Here is a 25,722-nt window from a genome sequence, read left to right on the forward strand (position 1 = left end):
CACAATATCTGCATGCTTCTTTGAATTTGAGTTCTTATGGGAATCATCAATAACTGTAAATGATATGAATATTCAATAAGACACGCCTAAATAGAAAGAAACATTTATTCAGACATATTTACAACTTTTCAATATCCAGTTATTTACATGAATTAGTAACACAAATTACAGTACATTTTATAATCGGAATTATGGCATAATCACAGGTATGGCACATTTATAATGAATGTGATCCATAAATACGGACAATTTAATCAAGGTTTTAGTGAAAAAAAGGATAGCTGACACCAGATCTGACCTGGCTGTGGAACCTTTTAAGAACCAATGGTAAGACTATTTAGTGAAAACTGACAGAAAAGGTAAAGGATTGTCTGTCCTTGCAATGCTGCAGCAGGTTACACTTTAATAGAAACATTTTTGGTGCTGTGCCACATGGTCTCTTTCCATACAAACACCAAACTACTGTAGACAGAGCTGAGCCATAGAGCCTTTTTTTATCTGAGTTAGAGCAATGAGCTAAATGTCTTAATCCATTTAAAGGTATTCTCGTTGAATACAAAATACAATTATATTCTTACAGTCCATTATTTGAGGAGTTCTCAAACTGGAAGCGATACAAAACCAACCATGACACCAGAAATAAATATAAAGTACATCTCAATTTGCATTTAAAAGAAAATGCTGGTGAGAGAGTCTTTCTGCTCTGTATTAAATCCTACTGTATGTTAGAAATGTATGTCTATGTTGAGGTATATACCACCTATAGGGGGCATACAATCATCAGCCTTGGACATAAGCTTAATAACTACATTACACTTCCATTACTCCTGTGAAAACGTCAGATCAATTCTTAATGTAGGCAGATTTCATCAAGCAAAAGTACATAGACTTTCAAAACACATCAAAGAAATATGAATGAATAAAATGACGATAACATGAAATAATGTGCAAGAAGCGGCACGCCACATGCAAAAAAGCACATCGTTGTTTGTTTTAGCTGCTTTAGGACGGGATAAAAATCAAATCGAAAAGAATGGAACTCTACATAAAAAAAAAAAAAAAAAAGACTACCTCATGGATTAACAGATCCCATCTGTAAGCGTTCAGGAAAGGGCCACCTCTAGTGGCCATTGCCTCAGATACTGCACCTTTTGCCAAGCAATGTTGCTAGCTCAAATTATCTTTGCTATATGACCTTGCTAGACAAGTTATAAGGCTGTGACTGCATATCCTTCTGGGAGAGAGAATGGGGAGGTTCAAACTTTCTTTTTCTTAAATCTGTAGTCTGACTTATAGACTAGAGACTTTCAAAGTTGGGCAAAGCAATATGTTCTCTATACACAGTGAAATTTCAATGATCCCCCTTAATTCAGAAAACCTTGAGATATGTCAATATAGTCTTAAAATAGCACCAGATAAAACCTAACTGTGTCTATTGTTCCCCTTTTTTACATGTACATCGGTTTCTGTGACACAAAACACTGCTAAAATACTACAAATTAAGAATCAGAGCCTCCCCTAAATTTCCCAATACTCTTGTGTGTTCAAATACAGTCAAAATGGATAGAGGTCTAAAACCATTTCTCTGCAGGTAAGTTCCATTAAACATTTCACAAAGTGCTAACCAGCCAATTCACTCTATACTACTGTAGATGCTATCTTACAAATATTATAAATACTTACAGTAACATTAATGAAATACAGTTAAGAGAGCCAATGTCTTATCAACAGACAATAGGCATGCAGTGCATTTCCAGAACCACTTCACCTTGGTACAAGAGCCTTACATGCAGTGTTAAAAACTGCAATTGTGGGGAAAAAGCAATGGCCTATTCTTGACAAAGAACATCCTCAGAGAGGATGTAGTATTGCCTTATAACTGTTTTGCCAACATCCTTTATTGGCCAACTTATGTAAGACCTGATGCTTACGTGTGATGATTTTGTACTAGTCATGAAGTTCTAAGGGAACTTTATGACTTCTCTGAATTTGCACATAATTCAAAATTAGACCACAAATAACTCTCAGAAATGTACAGGACATCTCATGTAAAACATTGAATTTATCCCACTTCCATGGCTGCATCCAAACTGAAGAGACCTGTAAATTAAGGGAGTTTGTGCATAAATAATCCACGGTAGTAATCAGTCAATATGCTGTAACACTGGTAATGATACTTGTTAGACATAACACAACTTACATAGCACATCCTTCTTGCTTGTTGAGATGATGCTAGAAGACTTAGGTAAACAAACTGTATGAGAGAAATTAGAACATTTAAAGAACAGATGTATTATCAAAAAGATACACAATGAAATGAGCAGTTATACTTTACTACTACAATACTTTATATTTTTAATATATAAATTATTGCCACCTACCAGCTCTCTCTCACTGCTTCAATGTCACTCACTAGATTCTGTGCTAAACAGATTCCAAAAATCTGAAACCGAAAAAGAAAAGGAAAGCAAACCCAGACGTTATGATACAAAAGACAGAATACTCGTTAATATAAATGTTGAGAGAGACATTAGATTCTGGAAAAGGTGTCACAGTCTTGCTAACCTGTAATAATGCAATCCCAATAAAGATGCCTGCCACCACCGTCAGGTTGTCTTGTAGCCACTTCTCAAACTGAGGGACACATCCTTTGAGGTAGATGAACATCCTCTGCTCAGAATCCTATAACGACACACATCACACGACATTCATTTTTAATTTTTCATTTCAAAGACCCCCAGTTTGGTATATAGTATAGGCCACAACCCCCTATAACTCTTAAGAGAGTGTACAAATGTTTGGTTCCATTTGTACACTCTCTGAGTTACAGACCTATAAGGGTCTATTTTGTTCCTGAGTATCAATCATGTAGCTGGGGACCCCCTGGAACCCCCTCAGGGACTCCTGACTCCTATACTGACACACAGTAACATGTACATCACTACATGTACATCATGCACTAAATCATTCATTATGAACACCTGGTGAGCTAATGTTTTGCGGTGGTAGCAAATCTCATAAACCTGGCCAAAAGCTAACCTGACTCTGCCAGATGGAAGAAGCTTGCGTCTGGCGGAGTCAGGTTAGCCAAAAGCCTGAAAATAAAAGACGTCCCAGGCCCAGCGTGGCCCAGCGTGGCCCAGCCCAAACATTGACGTAACTAATAGTTGGGCCGCGCGACCCGGAAATGACCGTAATGATCCTAAAATGGGAGCTAAAATATGTATTAAAAAAAAAAGAAATCCCCTTTTTGGGGGGGGGGGGGGGGGCACCGGCCCACTGACCCAGCGGCCCACCGGGCATATGCCCGGTATGCCAAATGGCCAGTCCGGCCCTGAATACGAGGCCTGACACCAGGGTCAAGATTTCCTCCAATCTGCAGATATGCTATTTATATTGTATTAACATACTCTACAATACAGAATGGTTAAATGTTTTATTCATCAAAACTGTCTCAGATTGCAGCTTTAAATAAAGTCTTCCTCCTGACCGTCTCTGATATTACCCAGATGCTGTAATACAGTTAGATTATTGTTTCCAAGCTCTGTATCTATTCAAACAAAACAAAAAAGTCACACACTATAGTCTACGTGTTTCTCTTCATTTTAAAGTCAATAAAATAAACACAACCCTTCCTTACATTAAGCCAGTAGTTCTCAACCTTTTCTGAATCAGGGCCCACTTGAAAATCTTGAAAGTGTTCATGGCCCACCCATCTGACCACTTTTCGTCTCAGATCATGTTTATTTTAATGATCAATCAATCGATTGTGTTGTGGCTTGGATCAATGGAACTAACGTAGTATAGTTAAAGTTCCTATTTATCGGAGTCACAATGAAAACACATTTTTCAAGGTTTTAAAGAAAAAATACCATGATATATTTTTTCATACATTTTTAGTATCAATGTTTTTTTTATTTTTTTTGCTGGTTATTTGGGGGGCCAGGCCCACTTGCATTATCCTCGTGGCCCACCAGTGGGCCCCGGCCCACGGGCTGCATTAAGCCGCTATGGAGTAATGCCAAACCAAATGTTGGGGGAGGGGTTTCTATTCCAAAGCATTGCTTCTGCATGAGTAATCCAAGGCCATGGAACTGAAGGAGAAGCAGCAGTGTACTCTGAAAACTGGGGAGTGGGAAAGGGCTGAATGAGCAATATTGTGGCTAGGGTGGGGTACCTGATGACCTCATGCAGCCAAACAAGATAGCTTGAGACTAAGTAATACAAGATTTTCTCCTGATCTTTCCAATTTGCACTTTTATTACAACTCATAGGTTACATAGCTTTATCTGTTATGGGGTGCAACAGTTACTCAAGTTAATCGTTTTAATCGGTTATTAAGAAAAGCTGATTTGAATAAAATATTTTTAATTAATTCATTTTCAAAAATAGCAGATCTACAAGGTCACAAGACCTCTGCGTGCTGTGAGCTTGTAGATCGGTCATTTTCTCAAATTTTGCAGGATAACATTGTACGACAAAGTATAAAATAGGGTTTAAGTCATTAGTCAGACAAAATTATTTCATCGATTATAAGAAGTAAAATTGGGCACTCAGGTGGCGCAGTGGTAAAGTGCCTGCCCACCACCACGGAGATCGTGGGTTCAAATTGGGAGGGAAGCCGGCGGGGAGGGTGAGAACTGTCACTGTACATATTCCTACGGGCTGGGGCAGCGCCTGTCAGCAGGGAGGAGTAGGACGAATCTAAAAAACTTGCTTCAAAATTATTCAATTAGTAGAACAAATAATCTCTAAGAAAATAATTGATAATCACAGCCCTAATCTGTTATGGTGGAAGTTTAGTTTTAGATGTGGGGCTCAACCTCCTTGATAATGTTTACAGCTCCATTATACAGTACACAAAATATAAACAACTCACGGTTTTTGCTCGAACGTCATATCCACACTGAGTATTGATGACATCCTCCTGTGAACAGAAGAGGGAGTTTTCACATAGTCAAAACATTTGGTCTGGACTGAAGTCATATATCATAATGGCAAATAGCAAAAATGATTCCGCTTGTTTTACAGTGATCCAACTGTGTAATTAAGTTTTACACAGGCAATTCATTGCTTGCCTTCAAACTGTTCCCTCACACAAATCTTGCATTGTATTCAACAAAACATTAGGGCAATAGACCACTCTTTAACATCAGCAGCAGTTATATATGCCATATGGCATTCATTTAGATTACTCATTTACATTTGCATTCAGCTCGTAGAGTCTGAGAGGAATAACCACAGAGTTGGTGGAGGACCTGTTGGAATTCTGCCGTGACTGTCGAGTGCTGAGAAATGTTGTTTCTGGAGGACATAGATAAGCAAGCTATCGCACACAAAATACTTCCCCTTTCAACTTCCGCCAATGTAAGCGTTCTTTTTCTTTTCTTTTTTTTTTTACAATGTACAGTGCCATTCTAACTATTTGTTTTTGGCTTACATCTGCAATCCGTAAATTATGTGTCCTACCCTGGATTTGAACCCAGGTCTCCTAGGTTGGAGACCATACTTCTACTACTCTTCCAAGACAGATTCGCTGCAGGGGATATATTGCACATAGGGGCTTCTGGCAGTACTACTTGTCAAAAAGTAAGGTCCAAATGGTCTACATTTCTCAATGGAAGAGTAGGGAGAGCACCTCAGACCATTTCAGATGTGCTCCTTATATTAACATACTTTTCCATACAGATTGGTTCAAATAATAAATAGATTCTGGATCGCAGCTTTAACTCTTTCACACAATAACACTCAGTCATCTGTCTGTTCTGTGATATGTTTTATAAGGAGTTACACACCGCTGGATCTTTGGTGCAGCAAGAAAAGGGCACTCCACATTTCTCTCGACTTGGATTGGTGTCAGTGCAGTTGAAGTAGATGTTCAAATTCCAATCATCAGCTCCGTGGGCTCCACAACACTCCCACTAGAAAGTTGAAAGGGCACAGTAAGACCTGGCATGAGATATGTCTTTATTGAGTCCTACTGGGACAAAGAGCCTTGATCCAGCCCAGTGTACAGTAAATGCCAAAATGAATGACGTCAATTCAAGACTTTGTGAAGAAAAACACTGCTCTCACATATTCCTGGGTGAAATCTATTAGGTTCTGCAGGTCAATGTCATCTCGGTAGGCCCGGATGTTGTTGTTAATGAAGAAGTTCAGCTGGTCCTTGATCCAGTCCTTGAAGACGAAGGCCAAAACTCCGGCAGTCAGTTCCAGGAAAAAGATGATACCCAGGAACACCGAGAACTAAAACACATCAAAGTTTATTATTCTCAAACGTGCTGCTGTATAATAGAAGAGATTCAAGAGAACCTTCAAATCTCAAAAACAATTATTGGATCTCCACACGTTGTAAGACAGTGTGAAAATTGAACCTCACACTCTTACAGCGCAGTGTATAATTGTGGAAGTCAGGTGGGAAGAGAGCTATAGGGCCGTGCTTCAATGCAACAGTGAATACCTGCGATTAATTGTGCCGATTTGCTGGTGTTCATAAGACAGTAAATCAGTCCTCTTTCTCTGTGCTTTATCCTGCAGTGAGACTGGGGTTATGCCACACAGACAGACAAACTGATTTGATACTTGGCCTGTAGTAAATACTGAGCAAGAAAGCTGACCCAGGCTTATGTTTGTATTTCATTTGTCTGTGCTTTATCTGTGCAAACTGTCATCCATCCACTCCTACTCCTAAACTGTGTCAAGTGGAACAAACAGACTGTCACTGATCAAATGCAATTCTGCAATTGCAGGATATGACCCAACCCTGCAGGTACACCACTTCCTTCACACTTCGATCAGCAAAAACAGGTCCTCTATGCCTCCCATCCCTACTCCACTCTGACCAACCTGCCAAGTGACCTAGACTCTATCCCCTCCTGCCTCCCAGGCTGCAGAGAGACCTCTTTGCCTCAGTCAGGACTGCAGAATCACTCCCCATCATCTGCTCCAGTTTGAAAATTCTTCTCTTCAGACTCTACATTATCCCCTAGCATGTTTCCTTGTATTTCCTTGCTACCTATTCAGATTATGCTATGTATGTTTGCTTGCTTGCTTGTCCACAAACACTAAGTATGCTATTTATCTTAAGACAGATAATGGGTGTGGTGTGGGTGGTGGCTAATTTAAGCTGTCACACCTGGCCTGAGTCATACAAATTACTTTTGCATCGATTGAATCGATGAACACAATATAAATCGGATATCCCCACACACTCAGGAGAGCCCCTGTCATGACAGCATGTTCCAACTGCTCTCACTTCTACCCTCTTGCCCCTTATAACAATAACCTGAGACCAAGAACATTCCACTGAAAGAACGTGAGGTTTCCGCCGAGTTTACTCCCTCCTCGGAAAAGCATGCAAGTGTTCTATGGCTGCAGCCTGCGTATAGTTTATGGAATACATTAAATGTACGGAATATTACATCCATTCTAGGGCTAGGTGTGCATAAGAGATGACGCTTGTTCCAGTACAGTGAACACACACACACACACACACACACACACACACACACACACACACACACACACACACACACACACACACACAGACAAGCTCTCTCACAGTGCTGCACTCAGCCCTCCTCACTCAACTCATCTCGCTTGCTCCACTTGAAAATAGCTGTCACAGTGTTATGGTTTGTGGCTGTTACTTTGCTAAAGATGACAACTGTGCAGAGCCTGGGCGAGTGTGGCAAATACTCTGGTGTTCTATAAAGATTGCGCTTCCTCTTTCCATTGTTGGCGGTAGGGGACAGCAGGGGTTTTGTATCAAAGTTCTCTTTTCAGTGCTTTAAAGAAACACAAGTTCAGCTGCTTGCCATATATAACCACAAAGTCGATATTTCCAAAGTCTCAAACGTCATGCTGTTTCAGCTTAATTTGCTGTCAGGTTCTTGAATAGAGGGGCAAGGTGGTACAAACCAGAGTGGGGATGGCCAATTTATCCTGTGTGCATTGATTAGATCAATGCACAGCACCCAGCCCAGATCTAATTGGGTCAGGTGTTTAAATCAGCCACCAGCCACACACAACTCTTGTCAACATGAACTCTTGTTATGCCGCTTACTCGATCTTCCACTGTCTTTGTAAGTTGCTCTGTATAAGAGTGTCTGCTAAATGTAGGGCTGGGCAATTAACCGAAAATATATCCAAACCAATATTTAGTACAAATAACCGACTTAATGTTGCTCATGTAGGTAAATTGATTAATCGAGAAGCATTTCCTTTTTTATTGACTTAACTGATTAGCTGATTAACCACTTAACCCTTTATTATTCTTCATTGGACAATGGTGACATACAAAAATAGTGAAAATAGCCGAGCTCACAATGTGTCACGATGTGACGCATTGTGAGCTTGTAGAAGTTTTGCAAAAGTTTGAAATAATCATGATATTTATTTGAAGTCAGTCCTAGCCAAAAAACAAAATTGTTATTGTAATTTTAAACTTACAAACTTCAGCAGGAAAGAGTTTTCTCGCAGTGCTCCGATGCAGCCAGCGAATCCCAGGATGAACATGACACCCCCCACCACAATGAAGAGCCACACGGGGTCAAACCCCCCCAGGTCTGTGATGGAGGAGATGTTGGACAGCACGCCCTAGTGATGAAAAAAGAGTGTTGACTGATTAACTGGTGGTGATGATGGGAAATTACAATGCTTTGTGTAGTTGTTTGAACCCTAGCGTCTCTATTCTGTGGCGAAGAGATTTGGTGTAGAGGGAAATACTGGCGGACCTAGAGCCCTGGGGGATCCTGGTCAACTAGTATATCGTTGCTGTCGGGTGGACATAGTGTGTGTCCAAAAACAGTTACTTTTCAGGAAGTACTTTTTTAGTCACAAGCTGTTGTTAAAACTTTCCATTGGTTCAATATGTATGAAACCCACTTTCAATTTCACTTTCAAGCATTTTCAGAGATAAAACATAGCAGGTCTACAGTGAGCTATTTTCGCTACTTTCGCGACACTGTTGTATGACGAAATAGGGCATCAATTTATGATTTAAGAAAATATATATGGACATACAAGGTTTCTGCCCGACAGCAACAATATAGTGGTTAGACTAGGTAAAATTCTTAAATGTAGTCAAACTCTACACAACATTCCATAATCTCTCTCTCTCTCTGAACACATGAATCTGTGAAATGCATGAGATGTATTCAGAAGCTATTGTGTAGAAGGGCTTCCCACAGGAAAGCATGACATTCCTTTCTGTTTTAGTAAGGCCAGTAATTTTTTTTCACCCATCTCATGCAGACGGATGGGCGTAAACCACTCATCTTAAGTTTAATGACCCTCTTCAGAAACTCCCACAGGAGTATTATGTTGACCGGATGTACTCTGACCTTCTGTGTTGCCTTTTTTTTTATGAAATTCATACTTTAAATCCCACCTGTCAATTTACACATAGTGGTGGTACAGTATGAATGAACCCACCTTTTCGCTCCATGCCCACAACCCAATGCCAAGGAATGCCACTCCAAGTAACTGAGAGAGGAAGAGAAAGAGAGAGTGACATAAAGACCAGATTATTTCACACTGATTGTTGCAGCATATCTTCTCCATTATAATCTAAGTGTAACACAACAACTGTGCAAAAATTACGCAAACTGTGCTTCATTTACTGAGGTCTAACAAGAAGACCTTACGTTTGCCAGGACAAACATTGCAGGAATGTGTTAATGAAGCAATAGTTCCTGGCAATATTGTTCCTGGCAAATAAATATAATAAATCGTTCATTTCAGGTCTGAAATATTACCAGGGGGATCCTACTAATATAAAGAGTGTGTGTGTGTGTGTGTGTGTGTGTGTGTGTGTGTGTGTGTGTGTGTGTGTGTGTGTGTGTGTGCGCGTGTGCGTGTGTGTGTGTGTATGTTTATGTGTGTGCTATTCCACCAATAAATGTGCACTGGAACCCCTGACCCCATTGATTGTGTGTATATATGTATGTATGTATGTATGTATGTATGTATGTATGTATGTATGTATGTATGTATATATATATATATGTATATATATATATATATATATATATATATATATATATATATATATATATATATATATATATATATATATATATATATATATATATATATATATATATATGTGTGTATGTTTTTGTCTTTTTTCCTGCATACACAAGATGGCTTATACACCCATCATACCTCAAAGATATAGTTCAGTGTAATTAAACTTCAAAATTACATACATGTAGTTATGTTGGAACATATTTGTTAAGCAAACGTAAGAGTGCTGCCAACTCTGTCATCCCAGGAGTCAACAACATCTTGGGGGACCCCCTGTTTTGCTTTAGCAGCGAGTATCATACCATCATTCCAGTAAAAGATTCATACATACCGGTAAACCTCTTTGCTCCCACACCATTGAGTTTAATCTATTCGATCAGTATAGCAGGTAACCTATTGTATTTCAAAGTGGATGGGGTTTCCATGCCAACACATCAATAGGCCTATATGCCTCAACTGGGATAACACAAAACTCTACATTGGTCATTGTATAATATTGTAACACATGTATTATCAGATTACAATACAGACTATGATCATATGAATTTCGTTTTTAACATCTAATGGAAAGAAAATGTTATTTAATTTTGTCAATTTAGACCTAAATAGAATATTGTTCCTCAAACACCACAGGAATAACCTTTTGCCTTCTTGTTCTTCGATAGGGGTGAGTTCATTCTCACCCATATTGAAGAAAGAGAGAGCACAGTGCCTCTACCCTTGCAATCAAAAGGCTTTCAACTACAAGCCACATTAAGTAGTATACAGTAATATTGTATAGGCTACAGTACAGTGTGTGTTGACAAAGCAAAACACAAAACAGGAACAAAAGCTTGCTTGGGAGTGACAGGAAGCAAGTGCACAGAAGTATAAGCCTGGCAAATACTGTTTAAGTTATGTAATCACATCGTCAATGTCTCATGAAAACAAGTAGGGGGGAAAACCTAGCATATTGGAAAATATGAGACAAGAATGTCTTGAATTTCTAATGGCAGTCTGAGCATAGTTGAAAATATACATATTGATGCATATAGAACGCTGTACACAGTAGCCTACACATAGCCATAACCTCCTTCTGGTTTCATATCATATCGGCCAGTGGTTCCCAAACTTTTTAGCTCAAGACCCAAAAGAGAAATGTAATGTCTCTCCGTGACCCAAACTAGTGAACATATTTTCACTACATCTTAAACATTTGATTTCAAATTTATGGAATTTCTTAATTTTTGGGCATTTATTTATGAGATTATTTTGATTTTTTTGTTTAAATTCATGAAAACCTTATTTTTATTTTTTTCATAATAATAAAAAAATGTAGGAGATGAAAAAAATAAAGGGGATATTTACTCACGACCCATGAAAATGGACCCGCCGAGACCCACAAATGGGTCCCGACCCACTGTTTGGGAACCACTGATGTAGGCTAACAAATGAAACAAATGATTAAAAATGGCAAAATCCATAATCCATTATCCGTTAATCCTTGAAAAATGTTGAAATAGTTTGTTTTAGGACATGTATCAGGCCCCAAACCGCAGACAACGGAGCTACTTACCCAGAATATGATATTGAATCCAAATATGAAATATTTGATGCAGCAGCTCACTTCGTGAGCTTTGAAATGCTTTCCTGACATCATTTGTCCCGTATTTACAAATGTCAACCACAGTAGAAAGAATTATTACATCTGTTTGACAGATTGCTTCAGGAAATCAATCCACCCTTTATGGTTCGACAAAATCCGTCGTCAATTGTTCAGCGTTTAATTACAATTCACAAAGCACATCTTGCGTCTGGATCGCCGAAGGTCTTGGTTCCCCCCCGGAACAGCATAGTAAATATCTGTGATGCGTGTCCAATCCTATCGTAAAACTCGGAGTAAAGGTACAATAAATCCCATGGAACCAACCAGATCAAAACCGCTCGTCTTCTATTCTATCTGGTCCATGATCTAGACATGGCTGTTATTTCACTGACTTGTTTGAGGACGAATAAGCGCCCCTACTGGTCACAAGAGGAGGGACTTCCTCCAGCTGGGCTACTGTTACCATCAGTAGCATCAGAGCAGAGCATGGCTCTGCATCAGAGGACAGAAGAAACCTCTGATGCTGCCCTTTCTCTCTCTACAGGTATATATATCTGTCAATAATAATAATAATAATAATAATACAGACAACTACTTACCTACTATCATTATTAAATTGTAAATCTATTTTTTTTATTGAATATTAATACAAAGTGCAGTGTTCTTCAGTGACAGTAAAAGAGTGTGTGCCACTGTAAATTCATAAAAGATACCTTTATCATAAAGATGTCATTATGTATTAAGCAATTTTGTATTTCAGTCAATTTGCATGCTGGTGATGACCATTGTCAAACTGAATCTGAAAGCTTTATCACACACACACACACACACACACACACACACACACACACACACACACACACACACACACACACACACACACACACACACACACACACACTTAAATTTTCTACTGTAGGCCTACCATATTAATCACACTTTTTTCAAATTCAAAGATAGTGAAACTACACTTCAAGGTAGAGGGACATGTACTAACTGCGGTGGAAGTACTCACGTTTATTTAGTTCAGTACCAAATAGTTTTTTAAATAATCTGATACAAGTAAAAGTCCTATATTCAAAATGTACTTTAGTAAAAGTATTAAAATATTGGCATCAAAATATATTTAACACACAATATATTCTTTTGCCGAAAGTAATAGTCATTATGTAGAATATCCCATTTCACAAGTTTTCAAAATGTATATAAATCTTTCGAAAATAGCAGATCTACTAGCCCACAATTAAGGCGTCACAATGTGGGCTTGTAGATCGGCTATTTTCAAATAGCCAAAGTATAAAGCTGAAGTGGTTGATGTACATTTTGTAATAGCCTAATCAGAATCTACAAAGCAATAGTAATTTACATTTTCAAATAATTGTAGTGAGTAAAAAGTACAATATTTTTCACTGAGATGTAGTGGAGTAGAAGTATAAATGATTTTTAAAAAATGGAAATACAGCACGTACTCAAGTACCTCAAAATTGTACTTAAGTACAGTACCTGAGTACCTTCCAAGTACTTAGTTACTTTCCAACACGGCATACTACATACTACAAAGAAAGCATCAAGTCTGAAGCTTTTGACACCTCCATGTTAGTGCAAGTCAGTCTTTAACCATAATCTCCTGGGCTTCCTGTAAACTGGTGGCAGCTTTCAATGTGGTGTACCGGTAGCTTGAAGTGAAAACTATATGTGTCAAACGTATGCCCTCTGGTGGATAAAACATAACAAGCAAAACAACACCACAAGTACAAGAATTGACCGTTTATTGCATAAAATAGAATGCTAACATGATGGTAACATTACAAATATCTGTCAACAAAATTGGATAAATTATGAAAATAAATATTTATGTGCAACTTGTCTTTACTACTACACGTACAGACAGACTGAGAGAATACATCTATAGAACAGACAGCTAACTCTTACCATGCTACTATTCATGACAAAACAATGTGGCACCCTGCTAAGTCAATAATTGTTAAACAAATTGCTAATTATGAAATGTATTGTATGAAATGTTCATGATTTTATTATATGAACAGCTTATCCAGTGACTGCTATTCCAAAGGAAAACACTATACTGTATTTCTTAATTGCTGGGACAGAAGCTTTCCAATTAGCTGTTTGGGACTTCCTATCTCATAATAAAGGACACTCTTGACTCTTGCAACAGTCAGTGTATTACATGATAGCACATACTGTATATTGTGACAATGTAGCATTGTAGCTAGACTATCATCATCACTTAATCACAAATGCCTAACTTGCCATTTCATAGGTTGCATATGATTTTTGCATCACAGGAATAAACCACTCTGAACAGGTGGGTTATCAATACCAAATCTAATTGACCTGCAATACAACAGAAGTATATTGTTGGCCAATACAACCACTTCCTCGACATTGTCAAAAACATATCAGAACAGTTGAAATTGCAAATATATCACTTAATTCATCGTTAACATTTTGGTTGTGCTTTGCTTAAGAAAATACTTCATTTGGCAAAATAAAATACTTCTATTAATTACAAAAAACAAAAACAAATTGTGTCCCATAAACTTCCATGTGTATTCAATTTGAGGTGTGAATTTCCAGAAAGACAAAGTGAAATGTCCTATAGAGTTTAGATAGAGATCCTTCACCGTTCCTTTTCAAATTCTACATGATTAAACAGTGAAGAGTGTGAAGCTAATTAACACTGATTATTTAAATGCTGGTGGTTGGGTCATAAAATCTAATCCTTCCCATAGTTCTACTCCATCCATGGGGCTGGGTAATAATGACAAAATGAATCATAACCAAAATGTCAATATTGTATCGATATATCGCCCATCTCTTTTAAGTCATGTCAGAAAGGGACACAATGCGCCTTCATTTACCTTTACAATTCATCATCCCCTTTGATTAAGGCTTTTTGCAGATAACAGATTTACTATCTGGAGGAAAATATACAGACTAAAATACTAAGTCTAGACCAAAAGGTATCAAAAGTTATTATCTTGAAGAAACGTACCAATTATTTGGTTTAGTAAACAGTATTTCATGGATGTCTGTCTGTTCAACATTATTACTGTTGTACTTTGTTTTAGACTAAAACGTTGAGCAATGTCCCAATTAGAGTAATGTTTTGAGTTTAAAACAAAAACATTGTGCTAAATATGTCCATTATGTCCCATTATTTTCCTTGAGAACTCAATTATATTGCACTCACTATCACATATATTGACAAGAAATGTATATACGACCAATTCATTTAATGTAAATAACTTTCTGTTCACATTCTGTTCGCCTAACTTTTTTGGCTACTCTTAAAAGGTACCTGTACATTCCAGACGATAATGCAGATGACATGTTTGCATAATACAACATTTCCTTTGCAAATGAAAGTATGTTAGATCATGAGAAAATGTTAAAATACATACAGAAGTGTATATCCATTTATAAAAAAAAATAATAGCCTCAATTGTCACACTGGCATGCTGGAAATCAAACATGGCACAACTTCAAGAAGAAGCCTACTGTTTATATTTTGGGCAATGTAAAAAGGGCTTATGTACTCAAAATACATAAGGCTTTAAGCCTTCATGAATTGCCTTCTGGGTGTGTTCCAGAAAAAGAAAAACACTGCCTATAACACTTTTTCTCCTGAAAATCAAAGACACGACATCCTCCACCCCTTGACAGCGGGTAGGATACGGGACATATCACAACCTCGTCCAGGAGCTCCGTCTGCTCATTTTAAAGCAAGGCTTGAGTCAGTAATCTCGAGAAACAATTTATCGTGATTGGTTAACTGACAAAAAGCAGCCCACGTCATATAAACAGTTCTCAACTTTTGATAACGCTCCGCTCTGCCAAAATATGCACACTGACCAGCGCCTTTTGGTCATTTCTCATAGATTTAAATGTAAAAAAAGTGGTGCTGTTTATTTTTCTTCTGAAAAGGACAGTGTGACTATGTTCTACAATACTGTATAAACCACTTAAATAGCAGCTTGCTGACAAATGACTATAGCACTGTGAGACTGGTTAAGCAATAAGGCTTTGGAAGTTTGACGCATAATGCAATACTCACAGTTAGTGTCTCCAGTGCCTAAATGCACACATCACAATAACAAGAGAGCATCTATAAAATGCTGGGATTATGTTTATATCACAATATAACACTGTATAATAAGGTGTTTTGAAGTAAAAAGTTAGCAGGAAACTTTGGAATACATTTTCCCTCTGTTATCTGTGGAACACCTAAATCCATACGTAATACTACTGTATAAACTGAGCACATGATTTATTTCTCCAAAGCATGAGAATTCATTTGGTGTGCCTGAAATAAAAAGATGTGGCAGGTTTCCTGGCTTTGATATTGTGTCACTTCAAAATCTTGGTACGTCTTTTGTGCTCCGATAGAATAGTGTAACAAAACTGCAGCCAAAGTAGGGAAAGGGAAAGGCTTAATGTAGGCCAAAGGGTGGGTTACTGTCATGATCCTAACTCAAGATCACCGGCCGACTCAGACCAACTTGCAGACATAATAGTCTGCAGTTGATGTTAGGATGCATCCTTGTGAGACATTCTGGAGTCTAACTGGCAGAAAAATAGGATTAGCCCAAAATTAAGTCACCTTGACAGCAGACTTCTTGTGGACACAGAGTAAGGTAATATAGGGTACGCCGATAAAGGCCCATTTCTCGTTAGGCCAGAACATGATGACAGGTCCTCGCTCTGGTGCCTCGGTCGCCACGTCAAAGTATGCAAAGCACACACAACCCAAGTAGGAAGCCAGGCAAATGAGGATGTGCCTTTCGGAGGAAGAGAGTAAAAGAATAAAAACATCATTTATACTTGACAGTATCCTCACACAAAATGAAAGATATTCAACTAAAAGTAGTATTGGTATGAGTACCAGGGAAATGGCCTAGGCCAATACCTATGTAATTGCTGGTGCAAGGTAGTAAATGTGCAGTGAAAGATTTATAGCAGAACATGCCTAACTGCAGAATTATTTTTACTTATTGTTTAATACCTTTCACAGATGTACATGAACTACAGTACACAAACACTCAGCAATAGAAAACACAATGTATTGATTTGTTTAGTTCCAACCTACCAAGCACAATGCAAGTAGGGAAAGTTGACAGAGGACCACATTTCACAGAATATCCTATCGCTGATCCAGCAGAGAAGTGCCAGACCCCACCAAATCCCTGAGATCAGTCCCAGTTTGAAGACACGTGGGTTCTCACACCTGCAAACACAAACAGAATACTTACAAATGCATGCATACGGCTGTGCAGAGAAGCCTTAATGAAAGAATGGCCACAAGTCAGGCTGACATACTGTAAATCTGTCACTCACACTTCCATACACAGTATTTATTAATATCATCATGAAAATGTATAAATCAAATTGGCAAAACACTAAATGCTCTCTGGCTAAAACAAAACCTCTACAGTCAAAAACACAAGTAAGACTTGCATTGCCATCTGCAAGATGAGTAATGAACAGCAGAGCTACATGTAATAGCAGCCATGCATGTGTAAACAATGTTATGAAACCTATCAGATGGTTCTTTTTTTACTTAAGAGAGCAGTGCATATTGATTTGCCTCGGAAATAAGTTTCATGTGGAGAATGAGTGGAAACATCTGAGGTCCTATTACCCTTTGTCTATCTCTTGCATAAACTCTTCTTCAGCAACTATTATTTTAAAAGAGAAACCAGAGAAACCATATGGGCCTCAACCCTCTAGTCAGGGCGAGTGCTGTGCTAAGAAAATTCTACATGTGTTCAGACCATGTTAAGATCTCTTTTTCCATTATTACACTCCTTTTTATACTGCCCCTTTGTGGGCCAAGTTTTAAAAGGCGAGCATCCATGAGTTTCAGGTTGCCTATAATGACTTTACATAAATAGTAAAAGAAGAAAAGGTAGACCTTTATTAAGCCTGTGGGGGAAATTCGGTATTCAGCTTCACCCAGCTGATGGCTGCTCTGATGGTCATTGTGATGAGTGCTCGGAGGGGGGCGGGGGGGGGGCTGTTATGGGTTATGAGTCTTGCTCGAAGGGCAAAGCGGTGGCCTTCTGATTACTTGATGGCCTCTCTACCCATTAAGCTACAGCTGCCCAGCAGCCTGTGAAAAACCCAGGTGGTATTAGTGCAAGCAGCTTGTTTCGTAATGAACACATTCCAGGCTATATTGAGAAATCTGATGTACAAATGTATTTGTCAACAGAATGATTCTCAAATTTTTACCCTATGCCCTTTCTTTTCTATAGTGGAAGCCATGTGAGTTGTGATTAACAATCATCTATAATCAAGTTCACTCAAGCATCGAGATAAAGAATACTGCAGAAATAAATCTTATAGTGGTGCCTCCATCCAACAAGAGTGACATGTGCTAATCCAAAGTGTTGATCATCTATTCTTAGTCTCGTCCTCAGGCATACCAGTCAAGTATGTGTAATGTATCACAAGGAGATAAGGACGTGGAAACAAAACATTGTATACTCTATTGACCTTATAGGACTAGTATAACATTGTCACAAACAAATTGATACATTAATTTAATACATGATGTTTGATGGAAATGTTCCTAGATTGTGGGGTATTAACTGGAATGAACCCATGTACAGCACAGCTTGCATGGTTAAGTGAAACAAGTCAATTAGTGTGTGGTAGCAAGCTGTCTGGATCTGGCTAAATATACCCAGAGAAAAAAAGAACACATTCTGCCACTACCCAATCAGCAAGAGGAAATACAAAAATAGAGACAAGAAGGGCAAATAATACATCTTTGAGGAAGGACAAAGACTAGCAGAGTATATAACAGTAGCATATTAGGTGTCACTTTACAAAGGCCATGTTAACAGGGAAAGAGCTACACAAAGAATTTCTACCATTTGAAATGGTGGGCATATACTTTTATATTTATATAATATTTTTTTACAATAGGCTAGAAGAAATAATTGAAAAATAAAATGCAATTTTACAAATTGGATAATTTTTGTCTGTGAAATATTTAATGATGAACTTCAGGTCATTCTTTTCTGGATGGATAGGACTGTAGAAAGGCACTGATCATGTGTGTTCTTTAAGCATAGAGTACAGTATGTAAGAAATAGGAAATGGCACTATGGTTACTCGCCGCAGAGATAGTGGAAAGAGTAAACCATTTGAGGTAGAGATACTGTAACATAATGAAAGGCCAGACCAGTCTATCCGGGGTGGAGCAATGTGGTGAAGATTCTTTCACACCAGGGAATGAAAAGGAAGATGCACTGTAACCTCAGGGAAGCACAGCAAGATGCAGGACACAGATTAATGGGAGGTCTGTAATTCTTATAAAGCTTTATAAAAGGCAAGCTTTGCCATGTACACATTTGATCTCTGCAGTGGGCAGCTATTGAACAGCACCCAGGTATCATTTAGGGGTTCAGTCTTGCTCAAGTACACTTCAACATACCAGGCAGGTGGTGTCAGGATCGAACTGGGAGACTTCTGATTCCCAGTCTTGAACCACTACTGCCCAAATAGTCAGCCATAATACTGTAATTCACTATTGACAATCAAATGCAGCACAATCCCTAAACTGTGAGAATTGATACTAAGAGGGAAAGAGGGATGATAGGCCTTATATTAGGTTTCTACTGTTTATACTGTTAGTAGAGGGCCTAATGCGATACCCTTCAGCAGAGAGACACGACTTTGACCCGTATAAGGACTTGTCTCGTGAGACGTTCTTTTACAGAAAAGTGTGTGTGTTGGGGGAGGGTTTACTCAGATTGATACATAATCATCTTAAGTTTACAGTATAATTTCAAACCAACATCATTTTACTCAGGCTATGTGTTCATTGTAATGGACTGCAAAAGTCAAAAGTCATCAAGTCATTAGTGGTATGAGCAAAGGCCAGTGACCCTGCAGCCTTCCCTCTGTAAATACTAGCAGCCAAACACAGTCTATGGGCAGTAGTCCATCATCAGCCAAGGCAACAGGAACTCTCGCCCACTTAGCAGAACAAAAACAAGCTGCTAATAAAGATGACTGCCATTATGTCACGCGAGTTATGTCAAGAATTACATGCAGGTTGAACAATGGCTAAATGAGGGCTACAAAGTTGAAAGAGGTGAATCGGGGATGTGGGAAACGGAAAAAACAGACTACGCCACCCCCCCAGCAGGTCAGCATTAGAGAAACAAAGTACACTCGGAAGGATGACAACACGCATACCGTGTATGTCCGTACGCGCACATACACGCACACACAAATACACTCGTCAAAAAAACATGAATGACCCTGTGTTTTTATAACTCATTCTTTCACACAAGTAAAAACAAAACTGGCTAGCAAAAGGACAGAGGTATGCTATGGCAGTGAGAGTACAATAGGTCAAAAGTGGCGCATGCCTAGATTCTCATCTTGACATTGAGTAATTGTTAGTGCACTGTAACACAGAAGCCTGACAATTGCCTCATAAGAGGGAATAAGGTTTGCACAAACAGACAAACAACTTTCACATTGTATTGACTCAAACTAATATACAGTACACATCTTTCAGGGGGGGGGGGGGGGTCCCCAAATGGCTGCTCAGATGGCTTTTGATGAGCACCCAAGGGGGTAGCCATTAGGGGTTAATTGTCTTGCTCAGGGACACTTAGACATGTAGACTGGGTGAGCTTGTTACTTGTTTTCTATGCTTCCATTAAGATAACAGACTCAATATACTAACCTTTTGAGCTCAGTAATGAGCAGTGCAGTGCAAGGGATGCCCAGGGTCATTAGTGACAATGAGTTGATGACTGGTTTAACGAAGGCCAACCCAGTGGTGATCCCTGACAAGATGGCAATGACCACTTTGAACCGTGACCTGGATTTGGAAAAGCAACTTAAGTTACAGCACTTTGATGAACACATTCAATGAATGAAGACAATGAACTCTTGCCATTAACAACTTATGATGGTGTGCAACAAAAATGGCCAATCTACAAGCTCACAACACGTCGCACCAGCCTGTTTTTGTACTATATTACATTCCCCCCATCCCCAAAATTTCCCATGGAGATATGCCCAAAATAAGGACGCCAGGTTGAAAGTTATGATTTTGATAGATATACTGTTATACTTTACTCTATATAGAAGAACAAAATAACAATATTGAACTTGGAAGGACAGCTTGAGGTGAGGGTGCAGGCATACTGGCTTTATGACAAAGGAAAAGAGAAGTCAAGACATGTGATGTGGCTTTTACTGGTGTCAGCTATCTTGACCAGACCTATAATTAAACTGGACAGCCATACCAGTGGACACACAACATTATAAAGAGTGACCAAGAGTAAACTCTGAGACTAACTTGGCTCAGTGTGTGTAGGAAACATTTCTTAGCGAAACATTCAAAGGAGAAGTTTGTTTCAACATGAAATTGATTCAAATGCAATGGGAAATGTTATAGTTATAAATAACAGTGGCATCTTTTGTTTGTTCTGAAAAAGGAAAGTGCATTATTTCATGAAACATCACAAGACCTTAACCTCTTAGTTAATTTGTACATTAGCCTTCCATTGAGCATAGATATTTTAGTACAGGTAATTAGCTTTACCAGGAAGACATTAAGATGTGCAAGACTGCAAAGGCAATCCTTTTGTTGTACCATGTTTTGTAACTTACCGATCCTTCCTGAACATCCTGGGAAGGTACCTCTTGGGGAACCACATGCCAATGGCACACATGAGTACCCACAGGATGGCCAACTCATCCAGCATCTGACCAAGAAAGCTGAGTGTAGCATGAAAATATGTAGAACCAATACCTAGGGAAAGAGCAAACAAAATATTACAAAACATACAGCAAAGGATGCTAAACAAACTTAATTTCAAGTGAATAAATATAAAAAACAGAGCCTTTGTGAAATAAACTTGATCTGATTAGAACCATGTTTAGAAAATGTGTTTAACCAAAGTGTTTGACAAATGTAAGTCATTATAGGGGTCCAGAAGCATGTAAAATGTGCAATAAACAGTTTCACTTCTGAAGCCCATGATTTGGCTTATGAAATATATATGTATATATAATTACATATATTTATTTATTTTTTAAGTTAAAAGTGTGCATAATGGCGTTTCATAAGGTTCACAAAATCATAGCTAAAACTATTTTGGTGCTGGCACATATTACTACACATGCAGGAGTATAAATGTGTATTTTTTAATTGTATGCCGAATGTCATCGTCACTGTTCTTCCTAGTTTTTAGTTATCAGGGTCTAACAGACCTTCTATTATCAGCCTGATCTGTTTTCATAGGAGGCACCACAGGCGATTGGCATAGTTCTCATCCAGGGTGATTGCTGCCTCAAGTCATGACAACCTTTCAGCCCACTGAGATATTATTGGCAGACAGACTTGAAATAAAATAAAAATACAGAACATTATTGGTAGCTATTTGACTGCCCAACCTAAGTGATGAATATGAAGCCTGTGGCCGCCTGGGTGGGCTTGGGTAAACAGCTGCAATGTTCCTACTAGAACATACAACTAATGTCCTATTCAGAGGTCATCCTAGGTCCAGAGACTCTAGTGAGGGAAAGAATGTGACCCTACATGGCCATTATATTTATGTCCCAACAATTATGTCAATAGACCTCGCGCATAAAACATGTCTGCCTGTTAATGATGCAATTCAGACCATTATCTCATCATAAAGAGCACACATTTCTGGTTCAGTGCTAGATGTTTGAAATGTGGACAGCCAACTGAGAACAACACTGTGTAAAGAAGGCCAGGGACTTTATTCTGTAATAGCAGCTGTTTGGCAGTAGCCCAAATACATATTTCAGCATCAACGCTGGTCACTGGAGTGTTATACTTTTCTTACTTTAGTAATACTGGCTCTGTAGTTGTTTGCATGGATGATGTGCCCAGGTTTTGATATGTGACCGCTCTCAAAATGAGTGTATAAATCAATCAACAATTAAAATTACATAATCAAGAATTGAATGACACTGTGCAGTTAGCCGGAATTAACTGTCAGTTAGAGGTGTAACGATATAGTAACTGCATCAAAAAATCGATTTTAATTTTCAACGATCTACTGTATCGATATGCAAACAGCAGAATATTGTATCGTTTGACTTTGTATCGTATCAATAACTGTCAGTTGATTACCTAAGAATGTCAGCAACTGTGTTAGATAAGCCAATTATTTACTCTACACTAGTATCTGACTTGACTTCCCATTAAGGTCACCTCTCAGGAACAGAGGTTGTGGGAGTTGTCTCATGACAGTTTCCTTATCTTTGCTGACAGGGCAAGTGGTGTTTTCAACATCATTGAGATGGACAAAACACTTCCATCACCCACAAGGACTCCTAGGCCACTAACATAAAGTAACCATGATTCAAGAAGTAGCCTAAGTCTGTCCCAACTAAAATAGGCTCATTTGTCTTAGGAAAACTTCTCGTATCAACATTTACAGTAACAGACTCAGTCTAATTGTATGTTATTTCTAACAGTCTAGAATGAACATTTGCAAAGTTGTATCAAAGTAGAATCACATACAGGTATACAAATAATAATAAAAAAGCAGCACATAAGGAGATATATACCATAAGCAAAGCAACTTACCAACCACAACTAGAAGGATCCATATTAGATATATCCCACTGTTGAAATGTGTTGCATATTGACGGAACAAGCACATTAATATAGGTGGTAAAACAAAAAACAAAATGTTGCTGATCTGAAATGATAAATAAAAGAGAAAGAAATATGAGCCAAAATGTTAAGTGGAGTTGACCAAGCAAATGATATGCTTCCCAAAAGTGCAATAAATAATGTCAGAGTTCTATAGCAGGGGTCTTCAACAGCGGGTCCTCAGAGTTACTACAGGGGGTAGTAACTCTACAAATCTTTGTGTGATTGGATTTTTTTTTTACATTAACAACTTGAACCCTAGCATCCCTATTCTGAAGAGACCTTTAGCCAAAAATAGCAGATCTACAAGCTCACAATGCCTCACACACACACACACACACACACACACACTGATGACAGTGCTGTCTATCTATAAAATCTATGAAAAGTTTAATCTGCAACACAATTTTATACAAATGTAGTGGGGTTCCCCGTTTCATCTCGCTCTGCAGCTAAGGGGTCCTTGGCCTGAAAAACGTTGAAGACCCCTGTTCTATAGAATATGAGCCCTTAGGCTTAGGCAATAGGAAGATCTGAAAACAACCCGAAAATAGCGGTTGACTCTGAACAGGAAACAAAATTGCATCCTCTCAGTCATCTAAAATAACCCGGAGACACATCTGTCTTGCTTAAAAAAACTATCATATCCAAGTTGGGGTTAGGGTTCTTAAAAAATTAAGAAAGCATACATTCATTTCATAACCGCAGAAAGAACAGCCATCAAGTTTCAAATTTAGCAACGCATATGTGACAGGCAGCAAAACAAAAGAGTGTTGTGCAAAAACAACACAAACAAAAACGCATTTAAAGGGGTAAAGACAAAAAAAAAAAAACAGTGATCACCAATTTTTCAATCTTCGATGTACACATGGACCCCTATGGAAACAAGCCAAAGTGCTTTCGTGGGTTTAACCCTTTTAGCATCTTCTGTATAGAACTGTACTTTCTGTGCTTTTCGTGCAAACTGTTAAGTATTCAATCATTCAATCAATCAATCAATCAAACCACCACCAACCGTGTTGTAAAACTCAGCGATGCTGGGGTAGATGAGGTAGTTGCCTTCGCACCAGTCCACCTCGGAGCTACCAGCCTGCAACTGGTCCCAGAAAATAACATCAACGTTACTCATGTCTGGACTAGTTCAGTTCTATGTGTGACAGCACAGTGTGAACAGGACACCAGGCACCAGAAGACACAGTCACTGTTACATGGAAGAAGAAAGAGAACAACACTGGCGTGTTTTTCTCAGAGACGGCTGCTGCTGCTGCCTGGAGGAGAAGATTTCAGACGCGATGCCTTTTGTTAATCTGACGATGCGATAACATAGCGAACACAGTGGCATTGCAGACCACCGCTACTGCCATAATCCATTAGCCGGGTGGTCGTGACGATCAGTCCCCTATATACTCTCTGTGTGACAGCCAGCCCAGGAGGGATAGACAGTCGCTCGTTGTGATCGTGCCAATGTTGCCAGATTGTGCGAGAGGAATACGCATCCAGGTCTATGAAAACAAGCCCAAAATAATTAAGTGAGACCTTCGCCCTTTAAATAATGTTGACTATTGACTATTTTCAAAAAGAATCTTAAAAAATAGTGCAAAATGTGGGATACTTTTGAAACATGATTCTAACAACGCAATCCATATTCTGGTATGGGTGTCCCTGGAACAAAATATTTCCAGATATGGGGGGTCCGCAGAATACATATTAATTTGGGGGTCCTTGACATGAAATATATTTGAGAACCACTGGTTTCAACCATAATTTTGAAAAAAAACAACATTGTTGGAAACAAGCCCAAATAAGCAACTACACTTAAGAAACAAGCCCAAAAAACGCAACTACTAATCACTAAAAACTATTTACAAGCAACGTTACAGAAAAAGAAGCCCAAAGTCGCTTATAATAAGCAGACATGGCAACACTGGATCCTGCCTGCTGGCACCCTTGTCACCAGCGCAGGCGCACTTGTGGCCAGTGTTGCCTGATTTTGCGAGATAAATAAGCAACCAGGTCTAGTATGAACACAATCCCAAAAGAAGCGACTAGGCTAAGGCTATTTGAAAATAGCAGATCTAAAAGCTCACAACGCGGCGCGATGCGACACGTTGTGAGCGTCTAGGCTAAAAAAAAGAAATCTTGAAAAAAGGGGTAATTTTGTAATTTGTTTGAGACATTTTTACGCCTGGCACAAAATACTTTCAGATGTCCACGGACAAATACATATTAATGTAGGTTCGGGTCCTTGCCATGAAAATGTTTGAGAACTACTGGTTTAAACAACATGGGAAAACAAGCCCAAAATAAGCAACTACACTTTAGAAACAAGCCAACAAACCTTAACCCCGGGCCCGGCCCAAACCACCAATATTTACAAGCAACTTTACAGAGAAAACAAGCCCAAAGTCGCGTATAA

The 25,722-nt window shown here is 38.7% G+C and overlaps 2 protein-coding genes across 2 annotated transcripts; both read right to left on the minus strand.

Annotated features, from left to right (window-relative positions):
* Positions 1-91: 91 nt before the first annotated feature.
* On the minus strand, positions 92-12,005 carry LOC311052744 (tetraspanin-5). The gene is made up of 10 exons (XM_084067927.1): positions 11,585-12,005; positions 9,436-9,486; positions 8,452-8,598; positions 6,076-6,246; positions 5,796-5,921; positions 4,880-4,927; positions 2,566-2,682; positions 2,382-2,443; positions 2,201-2,254; positions 92-2,100 (listed from the first exon to the last, which is right to left on the minus strand). The coding sequence occupies exons 1-9, from the start codon at positions 11,666-11,668 to the stop codon at positions 2,242-2,244; spliced, it is 819 nt and encodes a 272-aa protein (XP_083924053.1). The 5' UTR covers positions 11,669-12,005; the 3' UTR covers positions 92-2,100; positions 2,201-2,241.
* Positions 12,006-13,366: 1,361 nt separating this feature from the next.
* Positions 13,367-24,759, minus strand: acer2 (alkaline ceramidase 2). Its single transcript, XM_084067914.1, has 6 exons — positions 24,322-24,759; positions 23,238-23,352; positions 21,284-21,425; positions 20,349-20,486; positions 16,728-16,865; positions 13,367-16,419 (listed from the first exon to the last, which is right to left on the minus strand). The coding sequence occupies exons 1-6, from the start codon at positions 24,433-24,435 to the stop codon at positions 16,233-16,235; spliced, it is 834 nt and encodes a 277-aa protein (XP_083924040.1). The 5' UTR covers positions 24,436-24,759; the 3' UTR covers positions 13,367-16,232.
* Between the last annotated feature and the right edge of the window lie 963 nt (positions 24,760-25,722).

Source organism: Gymnoscopelus microlampas, assembly GCF_963454915.1.
Source record: "Gymnoscopelus microlampas genome assembly, chromosome: 2".
In the NCBI taxonomy this organism is placed as follows: domain Eukaryota; kingdom Metazoa; phylum Chordata; class Actinopteri; order Myctophiformes; family Myctophidae; genus Gymnoscopelus; species Gymnoscopelus microlampas.